At 44.1% G+C, this 15,919-nt stretch overlaps 1 protein-coding gene across 6 annotated transcripts in view; it reads right to left on the bottom strand.

Annotated features, from left to right (window-relative positions):
• Positions 1–15,919, bottom strand: part of mef2cb (myocyte enhancer factor 2cb) — a 67,131-nt gene that overhangs the window by 32,177 nt on the left and 19,035 nt on the right. For all 6 annotated transcript variants that reach the window (XM_068566479.1, XM_068566474.1, XM_068566476.1 and 3 more), the window contains one exon: positions 3,741–3,954. In XM_068566479.1, coding sequence (XP_068422580.1) covers positions 3,741–3,794 — 54 coding nt within the window. In that variant the 5' untranslated portion in view covers positions 3,795–3,954. The remainder of the gene's footprint in view (positions 1–3,740; positions 3,955–15,919) is intronic.

The following is a 15,919-nucleotide window of genomic DNA, read 5'->3' as shown; positions in this document are numbered from 1 at the left end:
CTGCTGTTTTATTTCCTGTCACTGATGACCTGATCCATGTTTAACCTTTGGCCTGGGTCCCTTCCCCCTTGAAAACCGCATGTCCCTCCCTTCCTCCCTCCCTCCCTCCCTCCCCACACACACACGAACACGCACACACACACACAGAATTGTACAAACAAGTCATCCTAAATTAAGCCCACTGAGTGTACTGGCTGGAGAGGTAACACTAATTAGAGCCAATTGCAGCAAATTAGTCGATCCACAAGACCCACTCCAGAGAGATAGACACGTTTTAGATGTGTACATGTGTTTACAAGCATGCATTGGTCCAAGCTCCATAAATCTGACACCAAATACACCATATATGTGTTTGACAGTGTAATCTGAATGTCTCAAATCTATACAAGTGTGTGCATGAAAATACCTGCGCATGTGTCTTAAACTGCAGGTGTGTGTGTGTGTGTGTGTGTGTGTGTGTGTGTGTGTGTGTGTGTGTGTGTGCGTGTGTGCGTGTGTCTGCTAGCTGTGGCAAGAGAGTCTGCTCTCTGTGTGCAGCCCATGAGTTTATGGCACAGGGGGCTCTTTCATGTGCCCGAGGCTGGGAGAGGGTCTGAGTGGTCAGGGGGCTTGGAGCCAGGGCTCCACACTGCTGCCCACTGTCCAGAGCTCCGGGCATCCAGTCAACGCCAGGGAGGCCTGGCCCTTCTGTCCCTGCTCTGGGGAAGTGTTTCTGGGCCTGAGGGTGGCAGCCCAAAGTGGCCGCCCAGAGAGAGAGTCAGGCTTTTTGCCTCCTATCATACTGCCGCTGCAGGGAGGGCAGGGGTTTGGGAGGCACTGTAGCTCTGTAGGTGGCAAGGTAGCGTTGACAGGCTCACAGAGTGGCGCCACTCGAAAGAGGACTGCAGTATAAAGTGTATGTAGACATTTACGAATCAGCGGACATGTTACAATGTTTTATTTATTGTTTATTTAAATTGCAATTTTGGAGTGAAAAGGTTTTGGACTTTGTTCTACTTCACTTATTTAAGGGTCAAATAACTATCACTCTATAGCATATATTTTGTACAAATGATAACAAACAACATCAATCCGTTAAATACAGAAGACCGCAGAATAGTTTTTGTAAGTCTTAAGGCAAACCTTTTTAGACATTAAACAATAAATCCTGTTCATACGGCTTGGGTTCTGGGACGTTTCTTCAAAAAGGAAGTGAAAATATGCAAAGCCAAAAGCTTCCGTTTTTTTTTAAAGAAGAAAATGTAAGTTGTCTCTGTCTTGTGATGTCCGCTTCTACGAAATGTAGTGATGTCATTTATTCAGGCCGTAGGTTGAATGACACTTGAAATGGAATGTAATTTGCTCAGTACGCTTGCAGTGTTAACCACATGATTGGAGGACATCATATCAGTACAACTAACAACTAAATAAGTAATCTATCATATGAGAGATCAAAACAACAAAACACTGTGACATTGATTTTCCTTTCCCTGAATCCTGTCTCCCTTCTCTCCTCCCTCCTCCTCCCTCTGTAAGTAAAGCCCGGATATCTCAGGCATCGATTCCCCTCAGGTGTCCTTCCTGTCTCCCTCTTTCCCTCCTTATCCGCAGGAGCCGGAGTGCCTGGTACAACTGGCGGGCCCAGTCTAAGGTGGGATGAGAGCGAAGGGCTGAGATAACAGTAAGGAGGAGGTGTGGGTGCTGCAGCAACACGATAGCTTTAGTCCCCATCTGAAACTCTGTGACCTCCTCCTTGCTCTTGTCTCTCTGTCTGCCTGTCCCTCAATAACAGACATACATAAATCTGAATACAGAGAACATAGGTGCATACTGTCACACCTCTCTGCTTATTTATTACATCTTTTCGCAGAGGTATCTTTATCACTCTCTTTGTCTTGAGCTGCAGCTACGACTCAAAAGGCAGCCGGTTTTAGAGATGAGCACGCTGTGTATCAGACACAGGTTCACTTCACATCCTCACCGTCCTCTCTCACTACTTACCAGGCCCGGCACCAGACACTGATTTGCGGGGTGGCCTGGCGCTGCTTTGAGAGGAGCATGTTTTATTTGTTTATTTACAGCCACTTCATTCCCGTGGTGCATACCCCCAACAATAGGCACTTTGGTAGGCAGCAAGATTTCATTTTACACAGACTACAGCTGGTTACGTGATAGGGTAACAACTTCAGTTATGGTTGCACATTCATAAAATTACACCGGTGAAGTGCATGCTGGGTAAGGATCGCCCACTTATCATGACACTTGGTCGCACAGGAGGTTGCAACAGAATTTGACAAGACAACCCAGCATGCATTGGCGGTGTAATTTTATAAATGTGAAACCATGACTGAAGTTGTTACCCCTGACACGCCTGACACTTAAGTAACTCTGCCCGCTGAGCTTTAAGCTAGTGCAGTAAAAATTAAATGTTGATACCTTCTTAAGAGTGACAACAGTCACTTTGGCAGCAGTATGTGAAAAATCCATACCGGATGGAAGCTTGAAACTGGTATACCACACGTTATTACGATAAGTGACTGACAGGCTTGTCTGTCCAGGGCAGCCCCAACCAAGCCCTAGGGCGGACCTGGCACCTGAAGGCCCGCCCCTAAAGCCGGACTACTTACACATCACACTCCTTAAGACCAGTCATTCCTTAAACCTTTTTATGTCACTTAAGTCTTGCTGCAAATGGCCACATTCGATAAAGCACAATGTGAGAAACAGTTGAGGACTTTTATTGTGGATGTCGGATGATAAAGACGCAAAGTGAAGAAGTGGGTCTGTGTGTTCATACAAGTTATGTGGGTCTATTTGACCTGTGATCCAGGGGCCACGTAAGCAACGTATGGATCCAATTGGGCTGCCAGGATGCTGACAAAGTGTCAGTGGTCAGTCGTGCCACAGGAAGTGATCAATTGTGGGCCTCGAGGGCAGTGAGAGAGCTCTGTCTCTATCTATTTCCTGCCACAGAGGCCGTGTCTGCTTGAATCACGCTGTCCACAATTTATTGTGTCTCTCTCTCAAGTAATGCCAGCTGTTGTTAAAAAAGTGTCTTGCAAGAATTCCATTGTTGCTAGGTTTGTTAGGTTCCTCTGTAAAGTACCGTTGGTTTGAAAATGTTCTCTTGTGCTATGCAGAGGAAAGCTACAGCAGTCTGACTTACTGATTTAGCTCAAGAAAAACAATATTGTTTCAGTGTTTGCCTACCAGGCTGCTTTTCATCTCCACCCTGTTGGCCCTCTAAAGTGTGTCAGTACAGACCATCCCATCTCTGTTTGGTTGTTTGTTTATGTTTTCTCCGGTGCTACCACCCTATTCCCGGTAATATTCCACTGCTCGTGAGCTAAACTGGGTGGCATGGTGTGAGAGACTGGGCGTGTGAAGGGTGCTACAGTTGTGTGTAGGCCGCAGCCCTCAGAGCGGGCAGTGCATGCAGAATGTTTTTTGAGAATTACAAATGTTCTCATGCAAATCCTCGTTTTGGAAAGATCCTCCTGGTGACCTCACATTGGTTTGTTAAGATTGTGGGGAAACAAACCTGCCACTATAACCCAATGGAACTCTTCCACCCAAAGCAATAACTGTGCTATCTCTGAATACACCACTCTGTTGCCCAGTTCACATATTGCCCAGACTCCCTGAAGACCTTCATTGTTGAGGGCTATGTGGGGTGTAGGGTGTTTCTCCTTCTTCCATCCTCCTCCCCTTCCATTTTTCACCCTCATACTCATCCATCCTCCCCTCCCCCAGGGACTTACCTGTCTGTTGCGTTCATCCATAATCCGCGTGATCTGAATCTTTTTCCTCCCCATCGTCCCCGTCTCTTTCTTTCTCTCCTCTTTCTAAAGAACTTTTGCTTTCTTCTCTCTCCTCTTTCTTCTTCTTTCTCCTCACTCTCCTGCTCTTCCTTTATCTGTCTTTTTTTCTGCTTTCTATTTGTTCCAATCAACTCAAAGATTCCAGCATCCGTACCTGCAAGAAATAAATGGGGAGGGGGAGGAGAGTAGAGGATAAGCATTAAATGAAATGAAATATGGCAAAATACTGAGAGAAAAAAAATAATAAAAGTGGCATCATGGCAGCCACAAGGGAGGGTGAAGAAAGACAAAGAATCTGTCAACAATGTTGTGAGAACGGCTGTGTTTTTCACTGTCGATATCATGCAAATCAGTTTTTGCATTTTTTTCCCAGGCACCGACTATGAGAAGAGACAGCGCTGTCAGGATCTCGCTTCGTTCACAGAGAGTTTGACAGTGTTTTGGAAGTGCCGCTAACTTAAACGCTCTAATCACCAACACTGTAACATTACCTCCAGACTGAGAAATACATTTTGTTTCTTCCCACGAACTGCACTGTATTGACAGTGGAACTGCCAGACACAGCTTTTTCTACTCTATCTGCAGCTCATCTCTAAAATGGCAGACATGAGTCGCAGGATAGAATACAGATGTAAAACCGAGATCACTCTTGGCAAAACAAAGCCCAAAAGAAGAAGAAGACGAAAAGTGCCAAGAGATCTTTTGAAACATGATAGAGGGACGTTTCTTAGAGACAGAAATCAAACAAAATTCCAACATGAACTTAATCCAGCTGGATACATCGCATTTCAGTGAGAGCATTTAAATGCACTTGCGTGTTTGTTTGTGTGCACACGGTGAAGTGCGTGTGTGCCTGTGTTCAAGGAGTGGAGGTCAGCGTCTGATGAGCTGGACGGCATGTGTGAAGAAGAAAGCTGCGCTCCAAAAAGTTTGCGTGAGTGACTGTGTGTCCATGTGTGCGTGCATGTGTGTGCGCATGCACATGTTTGCGTGTGTGTGTGTGTGTGTGTGTGTGTGTGTGTTCTTGTCTGAGCTTGGCTAAGCCAGAGCTCCAGTGCATCTCTCCAGAGTGCTAAAGTAGGCCAACCCAATCTATCTCAGGGAGGAGCAGAAGAACTGTTGTTGTGTTTTCTTTTGACAGTAGAGGTGATAACGTCCCTCGTTATGCAAATGAGCATCCCATTATTTAAGCTCAGTGCAATGCAGGGGAGCTGTCAGCGCCGTCACATAAAAAAAAAAAGAATCCTCCATCTACCCTACCTTTTTTTTCTCTACTTTCCCCTTCTTCTCTCTTCTCTCCTTTCTGAACCAGATTTCCGGCACCTGGCAGCACAAGCATCAGACATTGATGTGGAAGACGACACTGCTTCACCAAAAGACATGTCAGTCTCAGTCTCTCTCTCCATCACTCTCTCTCTCTCTTCTCTCATACAACCTTGCTCTCTTCCTCAATCTCTCGTATTCTCTCCTTTGCACACTCCCGCACACATACATGCACATTGTAATGCACTTCCTTTCCACTGCTTTCCTTTTTTGTCTTCCCCTAACCTGAATCCATGTATTTATTGAGTAACATGCATGAGAAAGCACAGGAAAGCTCTAAACCCCTGAGGTGAGCGCAGCACATTGCTATGCACTTGACCTCTTTGTGCTCGAGAGTAGGACATTGATAATGAAAGAGCGTAATAGGGACATCCAGGGATGCTGTGTCTCCAAGTGACAGACGGAAGCCTTTAGCAGTCGTACAGAACTGTAGATATTTTTATTTGCAACAGAAGACACAGGCTGTGAACTACCTATTCTGTTCCTTCAAGACCGTGTTTGGTTTAGTTTAGTTGGGGGTAACTTTGATGATGTGGGCGATTTGGAGTCTATTTGCATAACACATATTTAAACATATTTATTCTTTGAAGGAAAAACATCACTTTGATTATTTTGTATGTTAAACGATTATTTGTGGAAAACTTCCATCACACAAAAATGGGCAACAAGTAAGACAATACAATTTGAACAATGATGAAATACATGACAAAAAACCTCCTGGGTTGATGGTTTGGAATACGCCTACTTTATGGAAGAAATGAGATGCAAACACTGATGCATTGCTTGGCTGTTAGGACAACAGCCGGACTGTGCCATCATAATAATAACAAGATCTAAAATAACTCCGTGGCAGCTCTGAAGAGGCTATCCAACACATTTTAGCATTGCTCTGCGCAAACACACCCATCCATAGACAGAAAAACAAAGAGCTGCCCTCTGGAAGAAAACAAAAAAGGAAGATTGTCAGACAAACTAGGATTACAAGCCAACACTAAGGCGCTTGGCAGCCAGACAAGGATATCAATCAAGTTGGCGTACTTCAATCACAGGCTGACAGCATCATCCCCTCCTAGTCTTTGTGCTCAACACTACTCAGCCCGGGCATCGGTCCAAACAAGGAGGCGTTACCTACGTGATCCCTGCCTCCTGGCCTCCACCTCCTCCTCGTTCCTCCCACAGCACACTGAGCGGAGCTGAACCTCTCAATGTCAACAACCACTGGGGCAACACCTTAGGCCTTATGTAACATTAAGGCTAAGACTAAGCCCGTGTACTGAACATTTAATCCCTGCTTTTGGCTCCCAGCACCAGCTAACGCTCCCTGAGGTGAGGTTCTGCTGCCGCTTAGCCCCGTGTTGGCGCCTCCCCGACTCAGCCACCCCCTCCTTACCTATCCCTTCTCCCTATTGCCTCCTCTACCTCCTCCTACACAACGATTCAAGTTCCCCTTTCCTCCGTCCGCATCTCCCTCCCCTCCCGCCAACACCCCTCATTTTTCCTCACACCCGCCTCCGTCCCATATGAGTGCCAGGCAGCTTCCGGATAAGAACTGAGAGCCCACCTCCTCATCGGGCTCCCTTCCCTCTTATTTCCTCATGGTGTTTAAAGCATCAGTTAACTTAACAGATTACCACTGAATCACTCAATCTAATTTAGCTTCATGACGCCAAGACAGCGGAATGAAGGGAAATGCAGGAAACAAGCACTGCTTAGTGCACAGGGCAGAAATCCTCAGCAAGAATTTTTCACGGGGGACTGACACTGACACCTGACCTTGAGAGGGCAAATATTCAAAGAAAGAAAAAAGGGGATGAATGACAACATATAGAATAAGACAGAAGAAAGAACTAACACGCTTGTACACAGTAAGCCACTTTGCTAATCCTAATGTAAGGTGCAAGGAAAGAGGGAATAAGCTGTTAAAAATGACAAATACACAAAAGGGTCCCTTTATCTTCTCTGTGGAGTCTGAATAATGGTATGCCTGCATTCACACTCGCTCGGTAGCTGGAAGGAGGCCGGAGCGAGCGACTGCTAGGGTCAGAGAGCACGCTCGCACCAAGCAGACAGAAGGACAACGGTTGCTCCTCTGCTTGTTTTATATCCTGGGTCCCAACTCTCTGTGAGTTGGAGAGGTGACAATGAAAGAGAAGGAGAGTGGAGAGAGGAAAAACAGAGAAAATGAGAGAAGAGAGGGAAATGGAGTGAAGCATAAAGAGGGATCTTTTGAACAGGCACCAGACCTCTCCAGGGGGAGGGGAAGAGCTGTACCCACGACCCTCCCATCTGTTAAGCAGACGGACAGAGAGAGCGAGAGAGAGAGAGAGAGAGAGAGAGAGAGAGAGAGAGAATGAAAAAGAGAGAATGAAAAAGAGAGAGAGGAAGAGAGAGAGAGAAAGAGAGATGAAGGTTGGGGGAGGATGGAAGAGATGGAGAGGGAGCAGCGATTCAGCACATAGATCTAATGAGCATTCTCTCTCTCTCTGAGTCTCAGAAGTGGAGCTGAGAGGACGATGAGAACACATACACTCAGTGCACCACGAGGCTTGATTCTAGGTCGCCTCTCTCCCAAGTGTTTAGTCACTAAAAACTAATATACAGCACATGGCGCTTTTTCACATTCTAATAGACGGTCTGCAGGGTGCTTGTTAATGTGGCTTTGTTATTGAGGACAGACGCGGAAGACGACTCTTTTGAATCAAGGGGAGGCGACAAAAAGAGGAACTTTACCTTGACTCATACGCAGGACTAATTTGTCACTTTGAAAGACAGCTGTATAGTTTTGTTTGTGAATCAGGGGCACTTAGAAGAAATGCACATGAACTCTACTTCCAAAAACAAACGTTTTGCCCCATTATATTTCAGTTTGTTTCCTCAGAATTGGTGAGGAAGTGTTCAAGTAAAACTGGCACTCTTGTAAATGTAGCATGTGTAAAATTTTGCTGATGCTGATGTTCTCGAATCCTAATTCTACACATGGTATAGCAAATTGGGGAAGGTGATTTATCATGACAGGATTGGCGATGTTTTTCCAAGAAACCCCACCTCGGCAGCACAGCCTCGGCTCATGGTACATCTGCAACACATTTGGTAATAGCATGTGTCCTGAGAAGAAAATATGTATATATATATATATATATATATATATATATATATATATATATATATATATATATATATATATATATATATATATATATATATATATGTATCGCCAGTATCCCCTATCCTCCTAGGAAATGTGGTTGTGAGGATTTGGAATAACATATTACACTGCAGTAAGTAAACCTTTTAGGAGGTGGATGGTACATTAAATAAACGCTCTCTCTTTTTAAATAAACTCACATTTCCTTAAAGAGGAGGACGAAAAAAAAAATACTTTTATATGGTTTTCCAAATACAATCTGAATGTCAGGATGACAGTGCTTCATTTTTACTTGAACATTTCTGTCATGTAGAAGGTTTTCTTTTCCTCGAGAACATTAACATTTTTTTTGCTAAGATGCGTAGAGTTTTAAAGGTTTTTAATGTTGTTGTATATTCATGAGCCGGTGTAAATGTGTTAGTGAGCTCATTTATGTATGTTTGAGCTTTATTAGGAAAATAGTGATACACAGCACTTTATCTCCTGTCAGGATGGATAGAGGCGTACCGACAGAAATGGGAGGAGGGGAAGGATCAAGCAGAGGAGCGAGTCGATGGCCAGGCAGGATGGGAAGGGAAAAAAATGTGTATCAGTTCTCATTGTGCCTCTAATGTCATTACAGGCAGTGACTCCTCTATGTGGCACGCTGCACTCCCCATCTGTCAGAGCGAGATAGGCAGGGTGACGAATGGCTATCACTGCTACTTCCCTCAGCCTCCACCACCCCCACCCCACCTCCCCACTCTAATGTCTGTATCTTTTTTGAGTGCAGAGGGAGAAGAGTGACCTAAACCTGGGCGGTAGCCCACGCGTAGGTGGGCCTCTATGGCTCTGAATCTCTGCAGATATTAGGGCTAATTTAACATGTTAGCGGCTAAAGAGATTAGCAACATGTACATCTGGGGATTAGAGTGATAGTGGTGGATCATCTTATAATGTGTTCATTCCTTTTTTTGATTTTCCAGTGAGCACTCGAGCTAAACTTGAATTTAAGACGATGTGGTGTGTATGTGTGTGTGTGTGTGTGTGTCTGTGTGTGTGTGTGTGTGCGTGTGTGTGTGCGTGTGTGTGTGTGTGTGTCTGTGTGTGTGTGTGTGTTGGAGGATATGTCTTCACCTGTCTCTCTCTATTAGCTCAGGATTTAGTTGGATCATTAGTGAGACAGAGACGGTTTTACATGTATTCTATTTTCAATCTGTATGCGCCTTAGAACTGAGACACCTGTCTATTGATGAGGAGGAAAGTGAGCCAATAGCCTGTGGTTGGCACAAGTTTTATACACTCTGTCAAGCACTCATAAGTGTGATTGACATTATGGAACAACGTTTATTGTTTTAAGTTTTAAGTAGCAGCTCAAGTGCTACAAGATGAGCTCTACATTTCTGGCCAACCACAATTTAACAAATTTCTCAACTGAAAACTTCAGACTTTAACTTTAAACTTAATTGAGTTTCATACTAATGAGACTACACACTTTCCACTCTTATCCTTCAATCCAACAGCTCTGCCCCAGGGTCTTGGAGGACAGAAAGACAGGAAACACACACACACACACACAGAGACACTTCAGCGGAAGGATGTGACATCAGCAGGCACAGACAATCAAAGGTGCTAAAGGTGCTTCCTTCCCAAATCACTCTGTTAAGAGAGCAGAAATTGGGAATCAAAAACAGCAGACATTGTGCAAATAAACAGAACCAAAATGCTCTCTGAATGTTAAATAATGTAGGCCTCACTTTGACTTCCCTAAATTGTGGCCATATACTTAGAAAAGTCTTACTTAAACTAAACACGGAAACCTTAACTTTTTCCATGAGGCCACAGAACATATTGTGACAACACTGATTAGGAAACTGGGTGGAAACATGTAAAGTACAAAACATTAAAAAAAATTGTTTACTCATATGCATTATATAAACTTTAAAAGATAGACTTTGTATGAAGCATATTTCGTTTTAATACGTCATTGTGATTGGAGTTGCACAATATGAGATAAAAATATTAGCTTTAACAAAAGCATTTTCATAATTTTTACAATCAGTTAATTCAGCATTTTGGCTGCACAAGCTTTCCGTCGTAAAAGCAGTCTAACTGAAATAGAATCAACATTTGATGTCAGCGCTTCATGTAAAATTATACATAATTTGTGCACACCATATGTATCTGAAGTATTATTTTTTTTAATATGAACAGTCCAATAACTTTACTTAATGTAGTACAACTACATTAATAAAGATATTGTACCTAATTTGACTTTTGTGGCATTTAAAACCCAGTAACTGAATGCAGCAAAAAAACATAATGCCTATTTCAAACACTTTCTGTGAAATATAATTATTCATTTATGTATATATTTTGGGATTATAATGGTTATGAAATGCCAACTGCATTGAAAAAGTGTGAGGTAGTAATGAGTAGAAAAGGAGGGAGAGGAGAATGGAGCCTGCCCTTCGTTTGGGCAGCTGCATGTCTCACTCAGCACCAGCAAACAGGGGCCTTGGGCCATCAGAGCAGCAATGGAGGCAGGTAGCCATCCGTCAGAGCCAGTATGGGGACAGGTGAGAGCCATCTTTCCATAGCCCATTGCTGACTTCTCCAAGGACAAAATGACTTGACACAATGCATCAACTCCCCTTTTTGAAAGAAGGCCAAGGGCTATAAAGCCGCAGCTGCTAGGCCAATGGCAGACCAGCAAGAGGGCAAGCATGAAGCCAGGGATAGAGAGGAAGAGTAGCGGTTGTGGTTAAAAAGACATTCCCAGTCCATTGTCAGCAGCTTTGTGTTGTGACAGTGGCTTATACGGCAATGACTGATAAACAAATAAACTTAGAGGACAGCAATGACAAACTTGCCACACACATAACTTTGTGCCAAGCTGGAAAGATGGTATCAGAAAAAAGGAGAAGAGAAAAAAAAGCAGAAGCATGGGCAAGCAACAACTTGGAGAGGCCCCGGAAAGGCTGGAATGAATCACCATTTAGTGCATTCAGTCTTTCCATGGCATGAGCATAAGGTGGGGTAATGAACGCATTCAAGTATAAAGTAGCGATAGAAAAGATGACAGAGAAAAAAAAGAATCAACCTAATAAAAGTGACACGGTATTGTGAGGAAATGTAAGAAAGAGAGGTATTGAAATGGTTTTAAATATGGAAGTGGTGCAGATTGTGGTGAGACGCACATCTGATGCTTGATTGCAAATAACTTTACGTAAGTTTCACTTGGTCAACACCGCCACACTTTCTTTCCCTTTTTCCTCTGTGTCCCTCTTCACAGTCACTGTAAAGTCATTCAAAAAGCTCTTCTGCAGGTGACGTTTTCAAGTGAGCGTAAACGACCGTCTCAATTCACGTGTTGCTCCACGTGCCGCAGGACCCAGGTGTGACCAACCACGGAAACTAAATGGATGGAAACAGAAAATGGACACACACTCGTCCATGAGTGATCACACAGTCGCGTACGAGTGCGTCAGATAATTCCCTACTTATCTATTATGTTCACAAAACAAGGGTAAAAAAAAATAATGAACAGTATAAACCCTTCAATGCGCGTACCCAGCCCCCACAGGAACAGCCCGGAGTCATGTCACTAAGAACACAAAGCACTGACATATTCACCCAATTATGTTCCCTGCCGAGTATGACAATGTCTCAGGATGTTAGCAATGTTCTGCAGTGGGGGAGAAGGGCAGAGGGTGTGTGTATGTGTCAGAGGTTTGGAACAGAGGCTAAGGGCTTGTTGCTGCATGGCCCACGCTTCCTTATGTTCAAGCACAGCACACTTCCCAGTAGTCTTGCGTCCGTGCGGCCGCCTCTGCCTCACCCCATACTGTATCAACTCCAGACATCATGGTACAGACGATCCGCTGATGATTTCATCACCCCCACCCCTTACTCTCTCTTTGCCACAGCATTCTAATCACCCTAATTAAAAGCTTTGTTCATTTAGGAATCTCTGATGACAATTTGTTTCACTCTACCCTACAGCAGTGGTGTCTGTGAAGAGAGGAGAATTAAATCTGATCTTCTGACAGCAATTATTAAATGCTCCCTCCTGGCCTCAATTAAGGCCTGCAGGCTATTGCTAACATGGCTAAACCTCATGCAACCACGAGGTGCCTGCACACTTCCCTTTTCTTTACCAGCTTTGTTTTGTGGCCCTTTGAAGCATGCATGAATGTGTGTGCATGTGCATCTGTGCGTGTCTGTTAACTTGCGGGGTCTGAAAATGCATGTATGCTTACGGGACATTATCTGTTTTGAATACTTGCCAATGGAAAGAGGTAAATTAAATGATTTCCTTTTTTTTGCAGGCTTTTTGTTGTAACTAAGTCAGCATGTGGGGGCAGGCAGCTCAATGGGGAAGTTGTGGAATTTACTATTTTTGCTTGTCTCACTTCATCAGCACATTTAGATTCCACAATGAAACTGTTACGTGGAGGGCTTATTTTTGAAGTTGTTACTGTAACAAGGAAATACTGAAGCTGCTGGAAATCTCCTCTAATTATCAACAGTTAGGTCTTGAGTTCAGTGTGCTTTGGGCTTTAACTTATATACGTGAACTCAATAAAACGGGCACTTTTTAAACAAATTAGAATTGCTCTACATTGCATTGGGCACATATATTTTCAGACATGGCTACGTACATGTCTGAAAATGATAAAAAACATCTAGAAATTACAGTTAACAAGAGATAATTCTACCTCTCCTTGTAATTGTGACACTCCAACAGCAGTATGTGTCATGGTCGCAGCCTTGCTGAGCTAAAGTGAGAGCCACAGCACTGCTTTGAGTCTATGCACAGCATGTGGGTAATTTGCAGAGAAGTAGAAGGTTGCACACTTCAACAAGGATGTCCTTCATAGATTCGACCTTCTGTTTTTTTTTTTTTCTTCCTCCGGTCCCTGCGCTCTGCTATGAAACCGAGTAACCTAGATCGTGGAGTAAGGGGAGAGAGGGACTGTGACAGAGGAAGAGAGATACAGAAATGAGGAGGGAATGAGGTAGAGAGAGGCTGAGAAGAAAAAAAAAAGCAGTCGATTGAAGAGAGACAGAGTCAGAATTTGACACCGCACCACCCCACCAACACTTGAAAAAACTTCCCCAGGATGATGTCAGGTCCACTCCTCCTTTTTTTGGTTACCACAAGCTGATCGTGCTGATTATTGGTGAACAATGTTTCCCTGTTGACGCTGCGCATCATTACAGAGAGAATGTTCCATTGTTCTTGTTTGTTTAAGCAAGGCTGGTATAATGTTTCCAGGCACTGTCCCTTCACCACACACACACACACACACACACACACACACACACACACACACACACACACACACACACACGGTAAACTTGAGACTCAAGTTGTATGCATTGCATCTATAATTTATGTTACTCCTATGCTTTGTTTCACAACATTCAATTAAAGTAAATTAAATCAAAAAGCTAAATTAATTGAGAACTTTTTCAATCACTATGATTAAAAAGTGTACATAGAAAAGGGTTTTATCAGTACGCAGTCTGAACTACTCGCACAGTGCTTCACAGTTCCCAGAGGAGAGCTGGCAGTGGGGTGCATGAGGACTAAGGTTGTATGGTGGGTGGAGGGCATGTGGCGGCATACGGTACCTACAGATCAGCCTCTGTATAGGGGAGTGGCCCCACCAAGGCCAGCGCCGGGCCAGATCCAGTCCAAGCCTCTCATTAGTCATCGTCTGGGTGCCGCGCTCCTTTTTGGAGTGGTTAAGGGGAACCGGCGAGGGTCTGGCAGTCCCACTATACTCCACTCCCAGCACCATCACAACCCAACCTCATCAAAGCGAGCGCTCGTAATTTGTCACAGAAAGCAGCCAATTAACATATGTTAAGGGAGGAGGGACGTTGTGAAGAAGGGAGGGGGGGGGGGGGGTGAAAAAAGATAGCGTATGATTAAAGAGTCTACACAGCTGCACAAAATCAAAATGGGAAAGAGAGGTTTGAAAGAGACCTCAGACCCAGTAATCTGATAAAGCTTACTGTTACTTAACCCCCATAAGCATTGGAGAGAGGCAGAAGGAGAGAGATGGGGAATGAAATAATAGAGACAAACGAATATTAAATTACTGCTGTGAAGCTACATGCTTTGGCAGAGGGCCTCTGTTCTCAATGTGAGGCTCCAGTGAAGGCCACTGTATCACACAGAGATGACCCTCTTGCTAAAGCACAACTGCTGTTTGACCACACTCTATTTTTAGCCCACTGCTCACCAGGAACTTCTTTTTTTATAGTTTTTTTTCCGAAATGTGAACGCATGGTGCATCACCGCAATTTAGCTCCCTTTCTCATAAAACAAAAAGGTGTTTTTTTTTCAATTTCCATTTATTTTTTTGTCGCAAAGTCTCAGACAAGTTGCTTACATTTTGACTTGTTTGTTTTCCTTCAAAATCTTGTTCCTCATGGTTGGTTTTTAACATGCTGTGTGGTTATTTATGCACGTGTGCACGCCTGTGTGAGACTGTGTGTCTGCGCATATGTGTGCATTTATGTGTCTGTTATTGTTGATGTTGTTGTTGTAGGAACATCTTGTGAAGTGAGTTGTGTGATATGTTGCCTTGTTGTTGGATATGGTGGCAGGCTGAATGCATTAGCAGTGCACGCCGATGCCTTTCTGTGTTCTGTCGTCTCTCAGCCACCTCTGCCTTGTCTCTCTACCGCTACTGATCACACAGGCTGACAAGCAAGTTTGGGTCTTCGTCTGGCGCACCGTCTTTCGCTACGTGGGCTCCGACTCTTTCAGCGAGAAAAATAAGAGAGGCGGGGAGAAAGCTTTAAACAAATTTGAGGGATTTTGGAATTGTACGTCAAGTCGTGGGGAAATCCCCCCAAAACCAAAAAATGCTTCAAATTTCAACAATAGTTCATCATTACAAATACAGTTATTTGAAAATCATAATAATAACAAGTATTATTATTATTGGTATTATTTTATTAACTATTATTAGAGATGGAAATTGACAGTAAAACCACATATGGCCAACAGAAAAGCATACTCTTCACTATATATAAATCATGACTGTTTCTTTTTTCCTCCTCTTCCTCTTTCTTGCACTCATATCTGTGCCATCAAGCATCAATCGTTATTTATTTATTTTTCCTATTTGGGAAGTAAAGGGCTAGAGTGGAGGAGCGGAGGAGTGAAGGAGTGGGGGATGGAGGGATGGCGGACAGAGGGGGCGGCGGAGAGTTGTGTTTGGTTCACAAGGCCCGCTGAATTTTTCTCTTCTCCTCTCCTCTGTGTTAGCGAGCTGGTGGTTCAGTGAAGGACCTGGCTGCCTGGAGTTCCCCCCCCCCCTCCACTCAAATCCCTCTGCTGCGAGCACAGCTGCACCGTTCACATAACCTCGCTTGCCCCCTCCTACTCCCTCCCCCCAGGCTAATGATAGCAGAGCACGTCCCCTCCACAAGGCAACAGCTTTTTCCACTTCATGTACATACACACATACACACAAACTTTGCGTGCGTGCACACAAGATCATCGGACACGCGCGCAGACTAGCGGGCACAGCATATCCCTTTTCCCTTCTCTTGGTTTCTTCCCTTCATTTTTCTCATATCATTCAATTTCTTCACCCTGAGAAAAGTCCCCTGGCCTTGTGACCCAATGAAGGCCTGAGAACGTTAC

This window comes from Clinocottus analis, unplaced genomic scaffold (assembly GCF_023055335.1).
Source record: "Clinocottus analis isolate CAN_PGR_092001 unplaced genomic scaffold, fCliAna1.0.p SCAF_7, whole genome shotgun sequence".
NCBI classification, from domain to species: domain Eukaryota; kingdom Metazoa; phylum Chordata; class Actinopteri; order Perciformes; family Cottidae; genus Clinocottus; species Clinocottus analis.
Note: the sequence above shows the minus strand (reverse complement) of the source record. Positions and strands in the feature narration are given on the sequence as shown.